Genomic DNA, 23,263 nt, shown 5'->3' on the forward strand with positions numbered 1-23,263 from the left:
GGATTAGTAGGGATGGATAGCAGGGGATGGTGTATATTTTATCCTAAATACATAGTATATATTTGGGGATATTGTTCAGGTTTCGGTATTTGAAACTCTGAAATGACAGAAGAGTGCAGGTACATGTTTCTTCTTTAAGGACCAAATTCCCCATATGTATGCTGAAAGTACAATAATGTTCTATTTGGATACTAATAAGTACATTTTACAAGCAAAAAAGCTACAAATGAGTTACAGTATGTATTGCTGGCTAGGGGTTAACTTTAACGCACCTACCGGTACCACCCCAGTGACAAGTATGTAAACCATTTTACGCCTTTTTGGATAGCACGGTGAGACTGACTTCTACTGAGTCTGTACCTGTGTGTACCAGTACAGTTAGACTGACCTCTCCTACTGAGTCTGTACCTGTGTGTACCAGTACAGTTAGACTGACCTCTCCAACTGAAGCTTTACCTGTGTGTACCAGTACAGGTGAGACTGTCTTCTCCTACTGAGTCTGTACCTGTGTGTACCAGTACAGTTAGACTGACCTCTCCTACTGAGTCTGTACCTGTGTGTACCAGTACAGTTAGACTGACCTCTCCTACTGAGTCTGTACCTGTGTGTACCAGTACAGTTAGACTGACCTCTCCTACTGAGTCTGTATCTGTGTGTACCAGTACAGTTAGACTGACCTCTCCTACTGAGTCTGTATCTGTGTGTACCAGTACAGTTAGACTGACCTCTCCAACTGAAGCTGTACCTGTGTGTACTAGTACAGGTGAGACACTGACCTCTCCTGCTGAAGCTGTACCTGTGTGTACCAGTACAGTGACACTGACCTCTCCTACTGAAGCTGTACCTGTGTGTACCAGTACAGTTAGACTGACCTCTCCTACTGAAGCTGTACCTGTGTGTACTAGTACAGAGACACTGACCTTTCCTGCTGAGACTGTACCTGTGTGTACTAGTACAGAGACACTGACCTCTCCTGCTGAGACTGTACCTGTGTGTACTAGTACAGAGACATTGACCTCTCCTGCTGAGACTGTACCTGGGTGTACTAGTACAGTTAGACTGACCTCTCCAACTGAAGCTTTACCTGTGTGTACCAGTACAGGTGAGACTGTCTTCTCCTACTGAGTCTGTACCTGTGTGTACCAGTACAGTTAGACTGACCTCTCCTACTGAGTCTGTACCTGTGTGTACCAGTACAGTTAGACTGACCTCTCCTACTGAGTCTGTACCTGTGTATACCAGTACAGTTAGACTGACCTCTCCAACTGAAGCTTTACCTGTGTGTACCAGTACAGGTGAGACACTGACCTCTCCTGCTGAAGCTGTACCTGTGTGTACCAGTACAGTGACACTGACCTCTCCTACTGAAGCTGTACCTGTGTGTACCAGTACAGTTAGACTGACCTCTCCTACTGAAGCTGTACCTGTGTGTACTAGTACAGAGACACTGACCTTTCCTGCTGAGACTGTACCTGTGTGTACCAGTACAGAGACACTGACCTTTCCTGCTGAGACTGTACCTGTGTGTACTAGTACAGAGACACTGACCTCTCCTGCTGAGACTGTACCTGTGTGTACTAGTACAGAGACACTGACCTCTCCTGCTGAAGCTGTACCTGTGTGTACTAGTACAAAGACACTGATCTCTCCTGCTGAGACTGTACCTGTGTGTACCAGTACAGAGACACTGACCTCTCCTGCTGAGACTGTACCTGTGTGTACCAGTATAGAGACACTGACCTCTCCTGCTGAGACTGTACCTGTGTGTACCAGTATAGAGACACTGACCTCTCCTGCTGAAGCTGTACCTGTGTGTACCAGTACAGAGACACTGACCTCTCCTGCTGAGGCTGTACCTCTGTGTACCAGTACAGAGACACTGACCTCTCTTGCTGAGGCTGTACCTGTGTGTACCAGTACAGAGACACTGACCTCTCCTGCTGAGGCTGTACCTGTGTGTACCAGTACAGAGACACTGATCTCTCCTGCTGAGGCTGTACCTGTGTGTACCAGTACAGAGACACTGACCTCTCCTGCTGAGGCTGTACCTGTGTGTACCAGTACAGAGACACTGACCTCTCCTGCTGAGGCTGTACCTGTGTGTACCAGTACAGAGACACTGACCTCTCCTGCTGAGGCTGTACCCGTGGTGGTCCTCGGCCTTGCCCAGGCTGTCCATGGTGTGGGTGAGCTGGCTGCTGGCGTCTCCGTCGCTCCTGCAGTCGCCCAGGGGCTGGTCCGGGTGCTCGTCCTCGTCGCAGTCGTAGTCGTCCAGGATGGGCGTCTCGCGGATGGGCATGCCGATGACGGAGCCGTGCTGGGGCAGCCGCGGGCCCCGGAAGCTGTCGCGCGCCTGGGGGCCCAGCAGCACGGAGGGGATGTAGTGGATCTCGTGCGTGGCCTCGGTGCTGGCGCTCTTCTGGGGCACCCGGCGCCGCTTGCACCAGCGCTGCCGCGTGTACAGCACCAGGGCGAAGAGCAGGATCAGCAGCAGCAGGGCGATCAGGCCTCCCTGAGGGACACGGGGGAAGGAGCCGGACGCAAGTCAGACCAAACACGAGAGAAATCAGACCAAACTAGATACAAATCAGACCAAACAACATACAAATCACACCAAACTAGATACGATCCAGACACAAATCAGACCAAACGCCATACAAATCAGTCCAAACTAGATACAATCCAGACACAAATCAGACCAAACACCATACAAATCAGTCCAAACTAAATGCCATACAAATCAGACTAAACACCATACAAATCAGACACAAACATGATATAAATCGGACCAAACACCATGCAAATTAGACACAAACATGATACAAATCAGACCAAACGCAAAACAAATCAGACCAAACGAGATACAAACCAGACTAAATTAGATACAAACCAGACAGAAATCAGACCAAACAATACAAATCAGACCAAACCAGATATAAACCAGACACAAATATGTTAGGAGCATATAGTGCCATTTTTAAAAGGTTTGCATCCAGAGCGACTGTATGCAAAAACATTAGCATTTTTATATAGTGTTAATCCATAGAGCCATAGATAAAATGTAGCCTATCCACCTAGAGGTTTGATGCTTGGTGTGTTCAGAGATGCTCTTCTGCACACCACTGTTGTAATGTTTTTGCGTTACTGTCACCTTCCTGTCGGCTTTCATCATCTTCTGCTCTGACCTCTCTCATTAACGAGGCATTTTTGCTTTGATTTTCACACCATCCTCTGTTGTGTGTGAAAATCACAGGATTTCATCAGCAGTTTCTCAGATACTCAAACCATCCTGTCTGGCATCAACAATCATTCCACGGTCAAAGTCACTTAGATCACATTTCTTCCCCATTCTGACTTTTGGTCTGAAAAACAGCTCTTTACCGCATCTGCATGCTTTTCTGCATTAAGTTCCTGCCACACAATTGGCTGATTAAATAGTTCCATTATCAACCTGGTGTACTTGTAAAGGTGGTCACTCAGCATACAAACAGTATGCTAAAGCAAGTTAGAACCCTTACTCAAGAATACAATGACAGTGTGCTACCTTTGAATTAAGCCTTCAACCTCCAGTTCCTTTGTGCTACACCACCATACACCAAATAACGCCAAATTATGTAAAAGAGAAGAACAAAAAAATCTCATAGAAAATGACACAATCAAAAATGAAAAAGACTGAAAAATTCATAAATTTAATAGAATGCAAATCATGTATTTACTGCATTCTCTTCATATTAATTCATAACTTTCAGCATAAATATTCTGCATCAGGGACATGAATAGACCCATAGTTAAAAAAAAAACAGATGACAAAAGCAGTGAATTATTATTATTTTTGAATCAGCAGAAATGCACAGAGACTTTGGTCTGCATTCAAGATCAGTCCACTTAAATTCACCAAGGACACATCAAAGAGATGCTCAGACAACACCTGGGAGAGACTCCAAGTCCAGAGGACAGCCATTTTAGGAACTCTAACTGAGCTGAGTCTCCACACAAGGACAACCAGTACATTCCAGCCTTTCAGACTTTCATTGTACATTAAAAAAAGAACAGTTATGAATGCAATACTTTCATAGTCATGTGGTGTCCTTCCCCGTGCCAGAATTACATTATGAGATGTGGGAGTTATTAATCACAGATTTTATAATTCCATCTTCTTAAAGGAAAACAAAGCTCTTCCAAATTATAGCGCACGGTCTTATGAGCGCTCATAAATCAAACCGGGGAGCTCGGCACTTCAGACAGGTGGACCGCCGTCAGGAAAATGTGTTCATTAATCTCAAATCGGAAAGAAAAAAAACACAGACGCCGAAAGCAAACTCTTCTCAAAAGTGAAATAGAGAGAGGAAAATTAAAGAGGGGAGAAGGCTGGTGAGCGTGAAAATCAGATACTCGCAGGTCTGAAAAACCGAAACCCAGCTGAATCCGCGCATTCCACGTAACGTTACCCTGTGAATTGCTTTTTTTATCGGTTACCAGAGAGATGTGATTAGCAATCAGAAACATCATGTGATTTATGTTTCCAGTGTAGTGGTCCGAAGGCGTTTCCCGTACCGTTTTGTGCATATCAGTGCGTGTGTGCAATTTCCATGACATTGTTTTGATGGGTTTTCCTGGTCCCCGCGGAGACAACATTCGCTCGTTATTCATTCCACCGCGACGAAATCAAACGCAATTAAGTGCGCCTGTTTCCTCGACATGTGAACGCCGACGAGCACCAGGCTGGCGTGTTTTGAGCGAGGGGACAGGAGGGGCGGAGAAAACCATGAGTGTAATCAAAAGAGTCTGAGTCCCGGGACACTTATTTTCCCCTTAAGCTACGTTCTTATGCAAACTGGATTAAATTAACTTTTTTATTTTCTTTCATTTTACTATGTGCCTGTATTATTTCTAAACAGCCGAACTTGCCGCCCAATCAATGAAAATAAACTTTTTATTAAACTTGAAAATTGCATTATGCAAATCAATATGTAAGGCTATTCCCAGCACAGCTGTATATTGCATTAGTACTTGCTTCTGCTACAAAAGGCTGGGGTACAATATAAATGTGTTTGCTTCTGGCATAAGAGACAACCAACAATCAGTTTAATCCACAATGTCATGTGACAGGAAGTATCCACACTGTCACATCAGAGGAACTGGAGGGTAAAGACACAAAGCCCTGGTAAAGCTTGTGGAATACATAGCAGTAAATGCATAAACAGACACACAAGAAGGGACCATTACAGTCTAATAAGACCAGGTCTAATTCTGCCTGTAGTTCTGATATTTAATAAAGGCACCACATTCTAACCCACAATAAGTACATACTAACCCTAAACGGACTAAGCAGAAACCAGACTAACCCCAATCCCAACCCCAATAACACTAACCACAACCTTAGCACAAACCTAAACTCTAACATCAAACCCAACCTTAATGCAAATCCTCACTCTAACACTACCACAACCCTAATACCAACCCCAAATCTAACCCTACCTCCAACCCGAACCTTAGCACAAACCCCAATAACACTAACCCCAACCTTAGCACAAACTCTAACATCAAACCCAACCTTAATGCAAATCCTAACTCTAACACAAACCACAACCCTAACACTATGCCTATCACTAACTCCAACCTTAACACAAAGACCTACTCCAGCACTAACCCTAACCCTCAGCCCAACCCTATCACTAACCATAACACTAATCCCAACCCTAACACTAAGTATAATCTTTGCTCTCCCCACTTTGTTCTCACAATGGTATAATTACATAGTGCACCTGTAGGAAAGAAGAAGTAAAAAAATGACAATTTTATTTCCTGTTTCATGTGCATTGTAAAAGCGAAAATGGCATTTTAAAATGAAAAGGTGCAATAAAATGTATTCCTTTTTAATTTATGGAGTCAAAATACAACTATGTTCTACAGAAATCACAAAGGAGTGTCACACACAAACATTGTGTTGTTTACACATACATATTTAAACATATTATTTTCTTTGTCTTCCCCATGGCAAATGCAAGGATTCAATCTCATCTCCTTTGGAACCCCTCCATTCCATAACAGACCACTGTTTTCCCAATAAATCCCAAAATTCAGCTAAAATGCAGACATTCAGTGTGGGCTATGTGATTCTGCAGTGGAGAGCCATTTAAGAACCCCTGCTTCTCCTCCGATGCCACATCCCAGGGTCCCTCGGGACGAACTGCGGGATAAGCCCCGCCCACACCTGCTCCCTTCTGCCCACACCATCTGGGCACAGGAGGGCACTTCCTGATTGGCGGGAGGTCTGGCGAATTACCTCTTAGCGAGTTTGTAAAAAAAAAAGTACATTCACTCAGCGTACACTGGCACGTGCACAGCAACGTGCACAGATTATATGTGTTAACTTGAGATATGACTTTAAAAAATGAAAGAAAGAAACGATTTGGAAGCTGATTCTTTTTTCACCACACCACATGCCACACACTGGTACACACCACAACACCAGTTGTACAGATTTTAAAAAATTTACCTCAGAAACATACAAAACACAAATGTGAGTATGCACCTGCTCACAAAAATATGCACACAAACACAGGCATACAGGGGGGGGGGCACACACACATACACAGGCACAAATACACACACACTCACACAGGCACGAATACACACACTCACACACACACACACACACAAACACATACACACACACACACACACACACGCATACACGCACACGCACACACACACACACACACACACGCACGCACACGCACACACACACACACACACATGCACACACACACACACACAATCCTCTGCCAAGAGTGGTGCAGAAAAAGGTCTCGTCGATATGACCAAGGACACAGGGGGCAGGCGATAGGGGGACTCCCTATAGGGCAGGCCTGAAGTAGCTGTGGCCCTCTGTCCCGGTCCCAGCGGGGAGCACTCACACCTCGTGTCAAGCCAGCTGACACCTCTTCCCCCGAAATCCCACGCCAAATTAAAAACCTGCTACTAACTCCAGCTCCCTCCACAGGGGGCTTCTCCACCCGAAAGGGACCCAGCTCCAACAGCACATATGGGCCAGAGAAACAACCACACTGAGGCAGGGAGAGCCTCGGGCAGGTCAGACTGAGACAACAACACAAATAATAACTATTAACTGCTCATTGCAGTTTGTATTCATTCATAAATGGTAACAATAATTTGGATTTGCAGTCTATTCTCCATTGATCAGTCCAGCCCTCCCTCTCTTTGATTGTGTCTGTGTACAATCTCTATTCTTCATGTTGGTCTTTTTCTTGAAGAAAAAAGAAGATTAGTTTAAGGAGCTACAATTTGTAACTTACACCCACATACACGCACTTTATTAGGTATTTATTAGACTTATTTTTTGTACCTTTTGCTGCTGTAGCCTATCCACTTAGAGGTTTGATGCGTTGTGGTGGTTTGTTTGTTTGTTTCGAGACGCCGGTCGCGTACTAACTACGATGATGACAATGCGTTGTGACACGAGGGGGATTAGCCGTTAGCTCACCTTAGGCGGAGAACACAATCGCTTCTCAAATCACCATAAATGTATTCGTGACTTTACCAAAAGGGCGGCTTCCATTTGTACTCAGGCACAGACCCGCGCGGCAGTCCCAGACAGGAGAGCGACTCGGGGAATCAACGTTATCTTCCGTCTCTAGCCTTTACCCACGTCCTTCACAAACTCACCATTTTGTCTGTGAGCCTGAACTTCCCCACCATCCTTCCCCACACCTTTTCAAACTGTACCTTAGTCCTACCTCCTGATGCCCCCACCCCTTTCTGATATCCCCATCCCTCTTGTCAACCCCCCCCCCCCCCCAAAAAAAAAAAAAAAACAGCACTTCATGTTTATTTTACTAGTTATGGATGCGATGCTTTAACTTGTGGAAGAACCTATGCACTTGTAAGTCCCTTTGGATTAAAAGCGTCTGCTAAATGACTAAAATGTAAATGTAAATGTAATCCGCAGGGAAAATCAAAGCCCGGTCCTCTAGGTCCGAGAACTTCTGGTTTTCCACCCTCCCTTTGCCTGGGAGTCAGATGTGAAGCCTGGCCAATCACAAACACTAATTGTTCAGCTAATTAGCTGGGACAAAAGAAAACCAGGGCCAAACCAGGGCCACAAACACAGGCATACAGGGGGACACACATACACAGGCACAAATACACACACTCACACATACAAATTGATACATACACAAACACACACACGCACGCACACACACAGGCACGAATACACACACACACACACACGCACACACACACACATGCACACACACACACACACACACACACGCACACACACGCGCACACACACGCGCGCAGCTGTTTAAATCCTCTGCCAAGAGTGATGCAGAAAAAGGTCTCGTCGATATGACCAAGGACACAGGGGGCAGGCGATAGGGGGACTCCCTATAGGGCAGGCCTGAAGTAGCTGTGGCCCTCTGTCCCGGTCCCAGCGGGGAGCACTCACACCTCGTGTCAAACCAGCTGACACCTCTTCCCCCGAAACCCCACGCCAAATTAAAAACCTGCTACTAACTCCAGCTCCCTCCACAGGGGGCTTCTCCACCCGAAAGGGACCCAGCTCCAACAGCACATATGGGCCAGAGAAGCAACCACACTGAGGCAGGGAGAGCCTCGGGCAGGTCAGACTGAGACAACAACACAAATAATAACTATTCACTGCTCATTGCAGTTTGTATTCATTCATAAATGGTAACAATAATTTGGATTTGCAGTGTATTCTCCATTGATCAGTCCAGCCCTCCCTCTCTTTGATTGTGTCTGTGTACAATCTCTATTCTTCATGTTGGTCTTTTTCTTGAAGAAAAAAGAAGATTAGTTTAAGGAGCTACAATTTGTAACTTACACCCACATACACGCACTTTATTAGGTATTTATTAGACTTTATACCTTTTGCTGCTGTAGCCTATCCACTTAGAGGTTTGATGCGTTGTGTGTTCATTACTGTTGTAATGTGTGGTAATTTGCACTACTGTCACCTTCGACCAGTCCGGCCATTCTCCTCTGACATCTCTCATTAACGCATTTCTGCCAGCACACCACTCACTGGATGTTTTTTTTGTGTTTCGCACAATTCGCTGCAAACTCTATAGACTGTTCTGCATGAAAATCCCAGGAGATCAGCAGTTTCTGAGTTACTCAAATCACCCTGTCTGGCACCAACAATCATGCCATGGTTGAAATCACTTAATCACTGAGATCATATTTATTCCCCATCCTGATAATTGATGCGAAGATTAACTGAAGCTCCTTATCCATATCTGCATGATTTTAGGCATTGCACTGCTGCCACACGATTGGCTGATCAGATAATCGCATGAATAAGTAGGTGTTCCGGTGTTCCTAATAAAGTGCTCAGTCAGTGTACATCACGGGTGAAGACACAGACAAGAGTCCAAATACAAGAGAAATTTATTTGGATTTATTTGTCAATAAAAAATATATAAATAAGAGACTGGTCTGTGTACTCAAACCGCAGTGAGTTTCAGGGCAGGATAACTGTTTGTGAGACTGAACTGATGTATCCTTGTTGGTACACATTGACATGTCAGCCAAAGGCATTTAATGCCATTAGCCTACTGTAATGCCAGCCTTAAGTACAGGGCTCTTGGAGCACAATGGGCAAATCACAGAGGGCAACTCACCAGAGAGCTAGTGATACGTTCAGAAAGTAAAGGATTTATGCAGCAGTGGTTTGTTTCGAGACGCCGGTGGCGTACAAACTACGATGATGACAATGCGTTGTGACACGAGGGGGATTAGCCGTTAGCTCACCTTAGGCGGAGAACACAATCGCTTCTGAAATCACCATAAATGTATTCGTGACTTTACCGAAAGGGCGGCTTCCATTTGTACTCACGCACAGACCCGCGCGGCAGTCCCAGACAGGAGAGCGACTCGGCGAATCAACGTTATCTTCCGTCTCTAGCCTTTACCCACGTCCTTCACAAACTCACCATTTTGTCTGTGAGCCTGAACTTCCCCACCATCCTTCCCCACACCTTTTCAAACTGTACCTTAGTCCTACCTCCTGATGCCCCCCCCCCCTTTCTGATATCCCCATCCCTCTTGTCAACCCCCCCCCCCCCCCAAAAAAAACAAAAAAACAGCACTTCATGTTTATTTTACTAGTTATGGATGCGATGCTTTAACTTGTGGAAGAACCTATGCACTTGTAAATCCCTTTGGATTAAAAGCGTCTGCTAAATGACTAAAATGTAAATGTAAATGTAATCCGCAGGGAAAATCAAAGCCCGGTCCTCTAGGTCCGAGAACTTCTGGTTTTCCACCCTCCCTTTGCCTGGGAGTCAGATGTGAAGCCTGGCCAATCACAAACACTAATTGTTCAGCTAATTAGCTGGGACAAAAGAAAACCAGGGCCAAACCAGGGCCGGATTTGGATTTGAGGTTCAGATTTGATGATGGATGCACTGGTGTTTCTGTGCCGTTGACCATCAGAGGGGAGTCAGACGGTAGGCAAGCCACACTGAAAAACACCTTTCTCATCTCTTCCTCTTTTTAGCGGTCCGTATAATACTATTCTGGCGTGATTCTGTTTAAGTCTCAACAACAGCCCTGGGATCCAGCACACAATTGTAGGCTGCTTTATTATGACTTGACAATGAAATTTGTTAGCGCTTTTCTTCACAATCACTTGAATAGCTCAGCGATCAGCAAAATTAACTGTCAAACAGTGTTTGCGGAGAGAAAAATGAATGCTTCCATTTATCTCTGTGTCAAGTTGAAGGGAAAATGTTTATGGAATTCACTGTAAACATCAAAATCTTTCAAATCTGTGGTGTATCAAGCTTCCACCAATCAGATGCACTTCAGGGCATAGCAGGACTTTGTTAAAGCAGTGTTTAAGGCATAACATGTCTTTGTTGAAACAGTGTTTAAGGCAAAACAGGTCTTTGTTAAAGCAGTGTTTAAGGCAAAACAAGACTTTGTTGAAACAGTGTTTAAGGCAAAACAGGACTTTGTTAAAGCAGTGTTTAAGGCAAAACAGGTCTTTGTTAAAGCAGTGTTTAAGGCAAAACAGGACTTTGTTGAAACAGTGTTTAAGGCAAAACAGGACTTTGTTAAAGCAGTGTTTAAGGCAAAACAGGACTTTGTTGAAACAGTGTTTAAGGCAAAACAGGACTTTGTTAAAGCAGTGCTTAAGGCAAAACAGGACTTTGTTAAAGCAGTGTGTAAGGCATAACAGGTCTTTGTTAAAGCAGTGTTTAAGGCATAACATGTCTTTGTTGAAACAGTGTTTAAGGCATAACAGGTCTTTGTTAAAACAGTGTGTAAGGCATAACAGGTCTTTGTTAAAACAGTGTGTAAGGCATAACAGGTCTTTGTTAAAACAGTGTGTAAGGCATAACAGGTCTTTGTTAAAACAGTGTGTAAGGCATAACAGGTCTTTGTTAAAACAGTGCGTGTTTCTAAAAAACTACATGTGCGATGAAAATGTCTCATATCACTGTCAATCCAAGCAGGCTGATATGGGTAGGATTCCTACTATGTACAACATTAATAATAATAATAATAATAATAATAATAATACAATTAAAAGAATGACATCATCATAATTATAATAATCATCTTAATACACTTTGAGGCTTCTCATTCACCTATTCACACACACACACACCAATGGCAATCGGCTGCCGTGCAAGGCACCAACCAGCTCGTCGGGAGCATTTGGGGGTTAGGCGTCTTGCTCAGGGACACTTCGACACACCCAGGGCGGGATCGAACCGGTAAGCCTCCGGACACCAGACGACTGCTCTTACCTCCTGAGCCAATGTCGTGCACAATACCAACAGCAATCATTTAAAATACTGAGTTTTACAAGTAATATAAATACAGAACATAGAAAACACAAGATTAATGTAAGATTGAAAGCAAAAGCCCAGGCTCCTCCAGCGGCGGGCGACTCAGGGCTAAGGCCGGCGCTTCCTCACGGCTAATTTAATCTAACACGCCGGCGCTAATTGCACTCCTCTGCCCAGGCGCTCGGTGCGGCGGGATTTCATTAGAGCGGACGGCGGTCCGAGACAAGGCCGCTGATTTCTCCGGAGGTGCGGCCGTCGCTCAACCGTCACGCGCGAATCACAGGCAGGAATTAGCGCTGGACCGCGGGCGACGCTACGGCCAGAGTCTGCCTGGAGCCCCGTCGTTCCGGCATCGCGGTCTGGGATCCGGGGCGATACGGACGGGCCGTTCAGAGCGTCGGAGAGGCTGAACTGCCTCTGGGAACGGGGAGGTTACCGGTGGTCGTCACGTGAGACTCGTTTTAGCGCATAATCGCCGTACGCCACATCGCAGACGGACAGGCTCAGACGTGTTAAAGGTACGATAGGGAATGTCGGACTTGTAACGGGCAAAAGAGGAACAGCAGCGACAAACACCTTCAAACCGCAACACCGTTTATCCCTCCCCCTTCTCTGTTAACGCGCTGACGCTGAAACGCCACCGGCTGTGGAAATTAGAGCCAATTGTCAACCAATGAGCTTATTGTATAGTTATACAATGTTTGGGGTGAGTCAACATGTCAGTGAGAGTTTTTCAATGAAAGGAAATGATTTACAATGGTCTTGTAAAAATGGTTTAGCACAAAAATCTTTACATGCACTGGTACTCAAAGTAAAATCATATTTAAATAGGATTTTTATTAGAAAAGAGTCATAGAATTGTATTATTTGTTTGGAATACTTTTAGATGTGTATTTGCATGTGTGGTTATTGGAGAGAATTAGCTAAACTGAGGAAAAGGCTCATTTCGATTTCAATTTCAATAGACTTTAATATGCAAGCTGGTAAAATGATTGATTTGATTGTCACCGTGAAACGACAACAAAAAGATATACAGTACGTGTGAAAGTCCAAACACAAAAATGTACTATATTGTTCTTGCTAAATATTTATTTCTTTACACGCAGATGTTCCGATCCGCGAGTCATTTTCTCAGGACCCAAGACAGAGTTTGCATTTGCGGCTGCCAACGTGTTTCTATCATGCTATGAAACAAAGATCGTACGAAATATTTGACTCACAAAGCGACATTGGCTCAGGCGGTAAGAGCAGTCGTCTGGCAGTCGGAGGGTTGCCGGTTCGATCCCGCCCTGGGTGTGTCAAAGTGCTTCTGAGCAAGACACCTTACTCCCAAATGCTCCTGACGAGCTGGTCGGTGCCTTGCATGGCAGCAAATCGCCGCGTGTGAGTGTGCATATGAATGAATGAGGTGAAAGAGAAGCATCAATTGTACAAGCGCTTTTGATAAAGGCGCTATATAAATGCCAACCATTTACTATTCATGAACAGTAGAAAATGTGAGCTACCCATATAATTTATATTCCTTGACAAGGAGTACTATCAGTTGCTTGCATTCCGATTCTAGGATATTCATGAAACATTTTACTCTATTGCAGCAGTGTTAGGCAGTAGCATGTGAAGGCTTTGTTGTGTTGCGTATGCAGTCATATCAGACTGCAGCTTACTGCTGTTGACCCTACTTTGTTAGTAACACAGGCATATTGACAATGTTATTGCTTTATAAGCAGTTAATTATGATTAATTAGATATATAATTATAATTATGTGGTGAATGGTGTTAAGCACTGTGGCCTATTATGCAGAGGTCTGTTCCTTGTTAACTGGTGGCTAACAGTACAGGGCATGTGCAGGCAGTTCTCAGGGCTGGAAGGGCTGGAAAGTTTTCTGCCACGGCACTTCAGACGTTTGCTGTTGAAGAGATCTACTGTCATTTCAGCCCCAGCAGATTCCAGCATTAAATTGCACTGTGTCAACAGATAATGAATTGTAACCTAATAATTAGCAGGGATGCTTTTATTTGTTTCTTTATTATTATTATTATTATTATTATTATTTCCATAGACCCAAACTCATTTCCTTGATTCTGAACAGGCTCATAATACCACAGGCAACTGAACATAAAGAAACTCACTAATTTAATAAACTGCACCAATGTGAAAGACCATTCATGTACCAAGCATAAGGGAGATTCATTAATCTCGAACACCCACTTGAAAGCGTTCTTTACTGGCAAAGGCAGGTGCGAGACCCACGACTCGCCTCTCTCCTAACCTACTGGCAGTACAGTCGCAACCGGTAATGAATCACAACTTGCTCCGCTACACGTGTCTCCGAAAGTGGCCTGAATAATCTCTTCATTTCCATTTTTCTAATGAAAATGACTATTTTCGCGGTGACGGTCGTGTTGGAAACGTGCTCGCTCTCCCGGCACCGGAGAGCGTCTGCGTTTTAGTTTTTTTTCTCGGGCATAATGACATCCCATGGTACTCCTTGTTTGCATAGTAACCGAATATAATTGCCAGTTGATCACGCTTGGCTGGACGGTCATTACGACTGCAAATTAGCACTTGCGGGTACAGATCCAGCGAGTTTGCTCAACTTTCCGTCACTACTTTCATCAAATCATTTCTGTAAGTCATCGCGTTGCAAGACACGCTCTGGAATTCCGGAATCGGTGACATTTCGGCAAAACCTACGGGATTAGAAATCTACAAATTGTATTTATTACCTTGGCAGGCACCTTTATCCTGAGCTACGAGCGTGTCTCGCGTGTTATCTGTTTGAACAGCTGGATATTTGCAGAAACGGGTCAGAGGCTGCATACAGGGCTCCAGTGGAATAGCATTTGGAGTATCATCAGCTTCATGCCTTAGCCTCTGCATTTATATTTCATCCAAAGCGCTGTATAATTGACGCGTCTCATTCACCCATTCGCACACACACTCACACATTAACGGATAAGTTCTCACAATTATCCAAAGTAGCATAACATAGTTTTACAGAGAGGCTGAAGGTTTGCTCTCAGTCACATACCAAGCACAAGTATATGAAAGTATATGAAAAGTAGCGTTTCCCCACCTACAGTACATCTACTCTATTAAAAATGAGATGAAATTAAAATCCATGCATTTCCTGGCTCCAGTCTTTGAATTTGCTGACGAGGAAAGTGCGTGGGAGAGTTTAATGCACCTTTGAGTTTGAGCCTCTCCTGCTCAGCAGTAGTATGCCTCAGCCTTTCATTTCACAACTTTCAAGGAAAAATATCTTTCTTTTCAATTTTCTCATTATGTTTTCACAATGAAAATGCTCATAATGAACTAATTATTCATCTACTGTACCCGTTCACTGGTTTACCGGTTCTGAGTAACTTTTACAACTTTAATTGAAATCGGGGTCTGATTCATACTACTCAGCTGAACCATCTTGCCGAAGATTACATTACATTACATGTAATTTGGCTGACGCTTTTGTCCAAAGTGACCTGCAGTTGATTAGACTAAGCAGGAGACAATCCTCCCCTGGAGCAATGCAGGGTTAAGGGCCTTGCTCAAGGGCCCAACAGCTCTTACGGATCTTATTGTGGCTCCACCGGGGATCGAATCACCGACCTTGCAGGTCCCAGTCATGCTTACAAGTGCCACAAGTGCACCTCCCAGAAATCAAACCCTCACTTTTCTGCTTAAAAGCCCAGTTCCCTCACCATCGTGCCCATTAGACACCAACTGCATTCACCTGCAGTTTGGAGGGTCATGGCTGCATTTGACAGAGCCACAACTGTGTGTGTGTCTGTGCCTGTGTGTAGGTCAGCTTGTGGGTCTGTGTGTGTGTGTGTGTGTGTGTGTGAGAGTGCATGTGTGTATGTGTTTGTGTTTGTGTCCCTGCGTGTGCATGTGTGTGCGTGTCTGCTTGTGTGCCTGTGTGTGTGCGTGCACCTGTGCATGTGTGTGTGTTTGTTTGTGCAGGTGTGTGTGTGTATGTCTGTGCACGTGTGTGTGCGCACACCTCAGTAAGACAGTCCATGTGGCTGGCTAGCTTCACATTATATGTCCTTGGTGTGTTTCTGTCAGGTCCTGCTATTACAGAAGCTGTACAGAGAAGATACAGCTGTGTTTATCTGAAGCTGACGGATATGGTAGTGATGATGATGATGATGATGATGATGATGTGGCTTGTAATATTATTATTGTTGTTGTTGTTGTTGTTATTATTATTGTTATTGTGATTCAGTGTTGCCATTATTATTATTATGAAGCATAGCTATTTCCCATGCTGGACCTTTTCTGGATAATAACAACAACAACAACAACAACAACAACAATAATAATAATAATAATAATAATAATAATAATAATAATAATAATAATAATAATAATTATTATTATTATTATTATTATTATTATTATTATTATTATTTATTCATAAATACCTTATCAAACTCAGAAAAGAACAAGTTTCAGATTCTTAGTCACCAGAACTGGGACACCAAGTGATAGCAACTGTGAAAGGGATATTTTGGTATCATACAATTCATGCAGGGCGTGCAAAATGCCAATTTGGGCGTGAGGAAAGGTGTAATCTGCTGCCAAATCGACTGTGCACGACTCACCATTTCAGATTTATAAATATGCACAGCACACGCACCCATGAATTCGGGAACATGGTGTGCACTTGAAACAAAAACTGTTTTTAATCAGGACGACGCAATCTGTGTTTACAGATGTGAGGTCCCCTCGAGATAAACATTTTCAATCCGACTCGACAGTCAAGCTGTTGTTTTTCTGGGTCAAGATATTGATTTAATCTATTTCTACCTATCTCTACACCAAAGTTATTGCTTCGTTTAAGTGTCCAATCGCTTTCTTTGCAGCAGAAAGAGGGCACTCCAGACTCCAGACTGTCTTGGCTGATAAAGGCACATACCAACTAGACATCATCATGAAGAGTGTCAAGTCTGTGATACTCACACTATGACCGTGGGCCTGTATCATGAAGAGTGTCAGTCTGTGACACGCACACTATGACCGTGGGCCTGTATCATGAAGAGTGTCAGTCTGTGACACGCACACTATGACCGTGGGCCTGTATCATGAAGAGTGTCAGTCTGTGATACTCACACTATGACCGTGGGCCTGTATCATGAAGAGTGTCAGTCTGTGATACTCACACTATGACCGTGGGCCTGTATCATGAAGAGTGTCAGTCTGTGACACGCACACTATGACCGTGAGCCTGTATCATGAAGAGTGTCAGTCTGTGATACTCACACTATGACCGTGGGCCTGTATCATGAAGAGTGTCAGTCTGTGACACGCACACTATGACCGTGGGCCTGTATCATGAAGAGTGTCAGTCTGTGATACGCACACTATGACCGTGAGCCTGTATCATGAAGAGTGTCAGTCTGTGATACTCACACTATGACCGTGGGCCTGTATCATGAAGAGTGTCAGTCTGTGATACTCACACTATGACCGTGGGCCTGTATCATGAAGAGTGTCAGTCTGTGATACTCACACTATGACCGTGGGCCTGTATCATGAAGAGTGTCAGTCTGTGACACTCACACTATGACCGTGGGCCTGTATCATGAAGAGTGTCAGTCTGTGATACGCACACTATGACCGTGGGCCTGTATCATGAAGAGTGTCTGTCTGTGACACGCACACTATGACCGTGAGCCTGTATCATGAAGAGTGTCAGTCTGTGACACGCACACTATGACCGTGAGCTCAGTTATTCGGCTAACAGAGAGAGAGGAGTGATTACAGCACAGACAGGGTCCTGGTGGGAGATCGAACCATCAACACACAGGGTCAGGTGTTTTAGTGCTGGGCTAAGGCGAAAATAAATAAATAATTGCACCCACACTGGTCCTTTTAGGATAAGTGCGGGTCACCATAGTATTGTCTTAGTTACATTACATTATTGGCATATGCTCTTATCCAGAGTGACGTACAGTTGATTAGACTAAGCAGGAGACAATCCTCCCTGGAGCAAGGCAAGGTTAAGGGCCTTGCTCAAGGGCCCAACGGCTGTGCGGATCTTATTGTGGATACACCCGGAATCGATCCGCCGACCTTGCGGGTCCCAGTCATGTACCTACAGGCCGCCCAGTTGAGTCAGTTGAGTGGGTCACCCTGGTGACTTACCGTAGGATTGGCGTAGTTGAGTGGGTCACCATGGTGACTTACCGTAGGATGGGCGTAGTTGAGTGGGTCACCATGGTGACTCACAATTGGATTGTCATTGAGCTCCATTAGTGCTGTTAATTAGCCACCAGGGGTCTAAAACTTGTTTTTATTTTCTTGGCTAGGGACACAGCATCTCTGTCCATCACTCCTGTAGGACACAACTGGGACTGTATTGTGAATAGTTTCTTAACACTTTAAAATTTAATAACATGGCACTCTTTAATGATAGGGTATCTGTCATTGCATGTTTTACATTTTGGAAACATTTATATTTTTTGCATCTTTAAATATGTTGATTAATCTGAAGTCCCCCCTGGGAAAATAGTTATTCTATTATATTCTGTTCTATAAACAGTGACTGGATTGTGGGCAGAACTCCCCGGTATCTGTGCAGATGATACGACTCATAACCGTCAACTGCCAATTCAAAGCAGGAGATAAAAAGGGGGAGTATAACGTGAGCCAAGTTGGGATGAGAACATAGACACACACACACACACACACACACACACACACACACACACACACAAGCACACCCACCTACTGCTGTCTCCAGATCCCGATTCCGCACAGACAGCTGGGGAACTCGGGAAGCGGACGGAGAAGCCAAACCCGTCTGGTCCAGTGAAGCGGTTAAGCCGAGATTTCAGACAAATAACACATGTAGGCTAACATGAGCATTCGGATTTCAGACAAATAACACGTGTAGGCCAACGTTAGCATTCGGATTTCAGACATACAACACGTGTAGGCTAATGTTAGCATTTGGATTTCAGACATACAACACGTGTAGGTTAACATTAGCATTCGGATTTCAGACACACAACACGTGTAGGCTAATGTTAGCATTCGGATTTCAGACACACAACGTAGGCGTAGGCCAACTTTAGCATTCGGCAGGGAGGCTAAAATAGGGCACTGCATATCTGCCATATATTTTTAACACTGTAATCACACAATATCTTGGTCCTGACCAGCTGTGTGAGTGTGTATTCATACTTCAGGAGGTTCTGGTCCCCACTTTGTAGGTGTGTATTCTTATTTCAGGAATTTCTGGCCCCCGCTTTGTCAGTATGTATTATTTACACACAGCAGGCAATGACTCTTTAGGGAGCTAAATGAGTCTCATTTAGCAAATACCATTTAAGGAGAGTGGGCTTTTGAGACACAGATGCACACATGTACACACACTCTCTCTCACACACACGCACGCACACACACACACACACACACACACAAACACTTAAGTTATAGACTGACCAAGTCTGACTCAATATGTGCATGCCAGCTAATTAACAACCAAGCGTCACTTGAACTCCCACAACACACGTTCCATGGTACTGTATGTTCCAGGTTAATCTAATTGGAGTATGCTATTCAGGGTACAGTTCTACCAGCGCGTGATATCTGGCTTATACGTTTTTTCCACAGCAGCATAACAATACAGTTCAGGTGGTGAATTGCTGTTCTAATAATGGAATTGCACAATGGATTTTAGAAGAATAAGCCTAGATAAAATACTTGTTTTTCAAAAGTTGTCAGATGAGGTCTGAAAATGGAGCTTCTCTCGCGAAACACCTGTGTGGGTTCGCAAAGCTGCAATACGTGCCATCGTCTCTATTTTCCATTTCCATCTCACTGGACAGCAGATTGACTGAAATATCTGTAAGTCGCTCGACACTGGAAGATTCTCGGGGCTGCAATGTGCCTTGACACATCAACCCAGCTGTGAAAGAGCAGAGCATGCTGGGAAATGGGTTCAGTCACGGACTGAATCCAGGGTGGGAGGGGAGTCCGGCAGGGTAACCTCCACCCCATTCCACTGCCCAATCAGGTGCCTGCATTCTGCCTCAGCTTCACAGATCTCCACAGGTCTTTACAGATGACTGACTGCGTTGGTCTTTAAAACCTACACCCAGAAACTGGCTGGAGGGCCGAGCACACATTTTGGCCACAAAAAACAAAACTGTGCGTATACAATTTTTCGAATCAAATCGAATTAATTTGCATAGGGCATTTTACAAACATTTCTCATAAAAGGCTTTACAATGGACCCCAGCCTAAAAGCTCACAAGACTAGGGCAACAGTGGCCAGGAAAAGCTCCCTGTGTGGGAGAGATAGGAGGAAAACTTGAGAGGAACCAGACTGAAGGGGGGGGGGGGGAAGCATCCTTCTCTGTCTGGCTTTGGGTGTTGGGTTTTAATGATCCAACATGGTCAGTCAGCCAGTGTGCACACTAATGAAGAAACAGCAGCAAAAGCAAAAAAATATTAATTAGTGTTGAAAGGAAAAGAGAAAAAGAAGATCCAAGCTATGACTGTATGCTCAATAAAGCCTGAATCTTCACACATTCGGTTTTGTAAACTCTCTTTCAAGACCTTCTCATTGAACTATTGGTTTCTTCCTACCAAACGTTCAGAATATACTCCTCATTAAAGAGGAAAGACAAAAGCCACGCAGGCATTTTGGTCCAGTCATTTTTTGTCAAATGAATTAATTATTTGCGTATGACAGATTTCATCGGGGATAGTTTGAGTAAATTAGCTGACTACAAAGGAACAGTAGAAAATAATGTGAAATATACGAATCAATTAAGTAAACTGTGTCTATTCCTGGTCTCTATCCATCAACCCAAACACCTGACGTCCACATACATACATTTAAGCTGAAACTTGCTGAGGCGGGTGAAATCATTTGTGAGTATTTTGTCATCATTACTGTACAGGCATCCGTTCGCACCAGTAACACAGTGAAAGAAAACCCGAATATTCCTCAAAGAAAAATCTGTTTATATCTTGCCAGCCCGTTTCATCATTTAGTGATGTGGCGTCAAAACAACACAGGCTGCGTGTAGTCGCAAAAATGGAGATCAGGATGCCTCTTTATTCGCTGATATCCTGATTCCTGAGAATAACAGGCTCGATATTCATGGCAAATTTTTTACGCGTGTTATCAAAACCCACTCAGCTACAGTTCCACCACACATCCACCGTTTCTGTTTTGTTTAATCATCCGGTTGCAGTAGCTTGCCCAGGGCACTGCGGTGTCAACAGCAGCTGCTCAGCGCACTGCCGCCTCTGGGATTTGAACCCGTGTCCCTCTGAGTGACTGCTGCCCTGGATCACTACTCCAGGCATCTGCACACAGATTTTTATTTTCCGATTCATTTTCCGTTATTTAACTGGTCAGGACCACTGAGAACCCAACAGCAGTGATGGCATGGGGGATTAAAGTGTAAAGTGTAATTCAAGTGTAAGTGTAAGTGAAACACAAGGGCCTATAGCCAATAGAATAAGCTGGGGCATGCGTGTGGGTGCTCTGCGGCATATGAGCATATGTCTAGAACACTGCAGGCCCTATCCGTAACATTGCAGGTCCTATCCGTAACATTGCAGGCCCTATCCATAACATTGCAGGCCCTATCCATAACATCGCAGGCCCTATCCATAACATTGCAGGCCCTATCCGTAACATTGCAGGCCCTATCCGTAACATTGCAGGCCCTATCCATAACATTGCAGGCCCTATCCATAACATCGCAGGCCCTATCCGTAACATCGCAGGCCCTATCCATAACATCGCAGGCCCTATCCGTAACATTTCAGGCCCTATCCATAACATCGCAGGCCCTATCCGTAAAATTGCAGGCCCTATCCATAACATTGCAGGCCCTATCCATAACATCGCAGGCCCTATCCGTAACATCGCAGGCCCTATCCATAACATCGCAGGCCCTATCCGTAACATTTCAGGCCCTATCCATAACATCGCAGGCCCTATCCGTAAAATTGCAGGCCCTATCCATAAGATCGCAGGCCCTATCCGTAACATTGCAGGCCCTATCCGTAACATTGCAGGCCCTATCCGTAACATTGCAGGCCCTATCCATAACATCGCAGGCCCTATCCGTAACATTGCAGGCCCTATCCATAACATCGCAGGCCCTATCCGTAACATTTCAGGCCCTATCCGTAACATCGCAGGCCCTATCCGTAACATCGCAGGCCCTATCCGTAACATTGCAGGCCCTATCCGTAACATCGCAGGCCCTATCCGTAACATTGCAGGCCCTATCCATAACATCGCAGGCCCTATCCGTAACATTGCAGGCCCTATCCGTAACATTGCAGGCCCTATCCATAACATTTCAGGTCCTAACCCTAATACTGCAGGCCCCCTCGTCCACAACTCTGGAAGCCCACTCTGTAACGTCAGAGGACCCATTCCTAATGCCCCAGGCCCAGTTCCAGGCCCGGTTTGTAAAAGATCTGGGCCACTCTCTGGCTTTGGGAAGCCTGCGGTGGGTCTGGCCCGTGTGTGTGTGCAAACAGATTGAGCGCACAGCAAGAGAGGGGCGCATGGGGGGGGGGGAGGCATCACCGGAAATGCCAGTCAGCTCACAGAGAAGACCAAAACCAATGGGAGGGAGGAGGGGCATGCTGGACATCAGTCCCGTTTGCTTGGAAAAAATCCACTTATTAATGTCAGGCCAGGTGGAGCGACAGCAGGTAAGTTACCGCCAGCGTGGGTGCTAAACGGCCTAGCGTTCCGCCTCGAAAACGCGGATCTCAAACAAAGAACATATATTTTATGGATTATGTGAAGAACATTTATTTTATGGATCATCTAAATGGATTTCAGGCATCTGGAAAGGACGGGCGGTTTGATAAAGCAGGGTAAAGTGAATTATGGAGTGTCAGCACCGAGACGACAGGTTTGACAATCTTCCTCTGACCGCCTGCACACCTGCCTTCCTGCTCGCCTTCACGCCCGTTTCAGATTGTGAAATCGATCGCTCCAGTTATTAGTGCAATACTCCCCGCTGTTAAGTCCCCGGCACCACCGCCATGCAATAATCACCGCCGAGCACCAAACTCCTGGTCTCCGTCGGTAACCGTCGGCCATTACCTCGGCAACAGAACCACAACGTGCAGGTGGGGGGTTAAGACTCAGTGCTCTAAAATGTAAAATATTTGACAGTTCTCAACCATCTCTTATTGCCGACCCTACCTTCGTCAGTTACCGTTTTGTACAGGGGGCCCAACTAGGCAAGAAGAAAACAGAGACGAGAGAAAAAGGGAATTACAGGCACAAAAGGTGTACCTCATTTTCAGCCGTCATGTCCACCACATCCTGACAGAGACTTATTACGCTCTCTAAGGATGTTCTGAACTCGATGTGGCAACATTAACCCTTTAAGTCTCAACAGCCCAGGGCTGG

At 44.9% G+C, this 23,263-nt stretch overlaps 1 protein-coding gene across 4 annotated transcripts in view; it reads right to left on the minus strand.

Moving 5' to 3' along the window:
* LOC133142500 (astrotactin-2) overlaps nt 1–23,263 on the minus strand; it is a 374,986-nt gene that overhangs the window by 264,864 nt on the left and 86,859 nt on the right. For 2 of the 4 annotated variants that reach the window (XM_061263759.1, XM_061263757.1), the window contains exon 3: nt 2,145–2,512. In XM_061263759.1, coding sequence (XP_061119743.1) covers nt 2,145–2,512 — 368 coding nt within the window. Of the gene's footprint in view, nt 1–2,124; nt 2,513–23,263 lie in introns of all 4 variants that reach the window. The other 2 variants (XM_061263760.1, XM_061263756.1) reach the window with 2 other exon arrangements.

The sequence above is a fragment of the Conger conger genome, chromosome 12 (genome assembly GCF_963514075.1).
Source record: "Conger conger chromosome 12, fConCon1.1, whole genome shotgun sequence".
NCBI classification, from domain to species: Eukaryota; Metazoa; Chordata; class Actinopteri; order Anguilliformes; family Congridae; genus Conger; species Conger conger.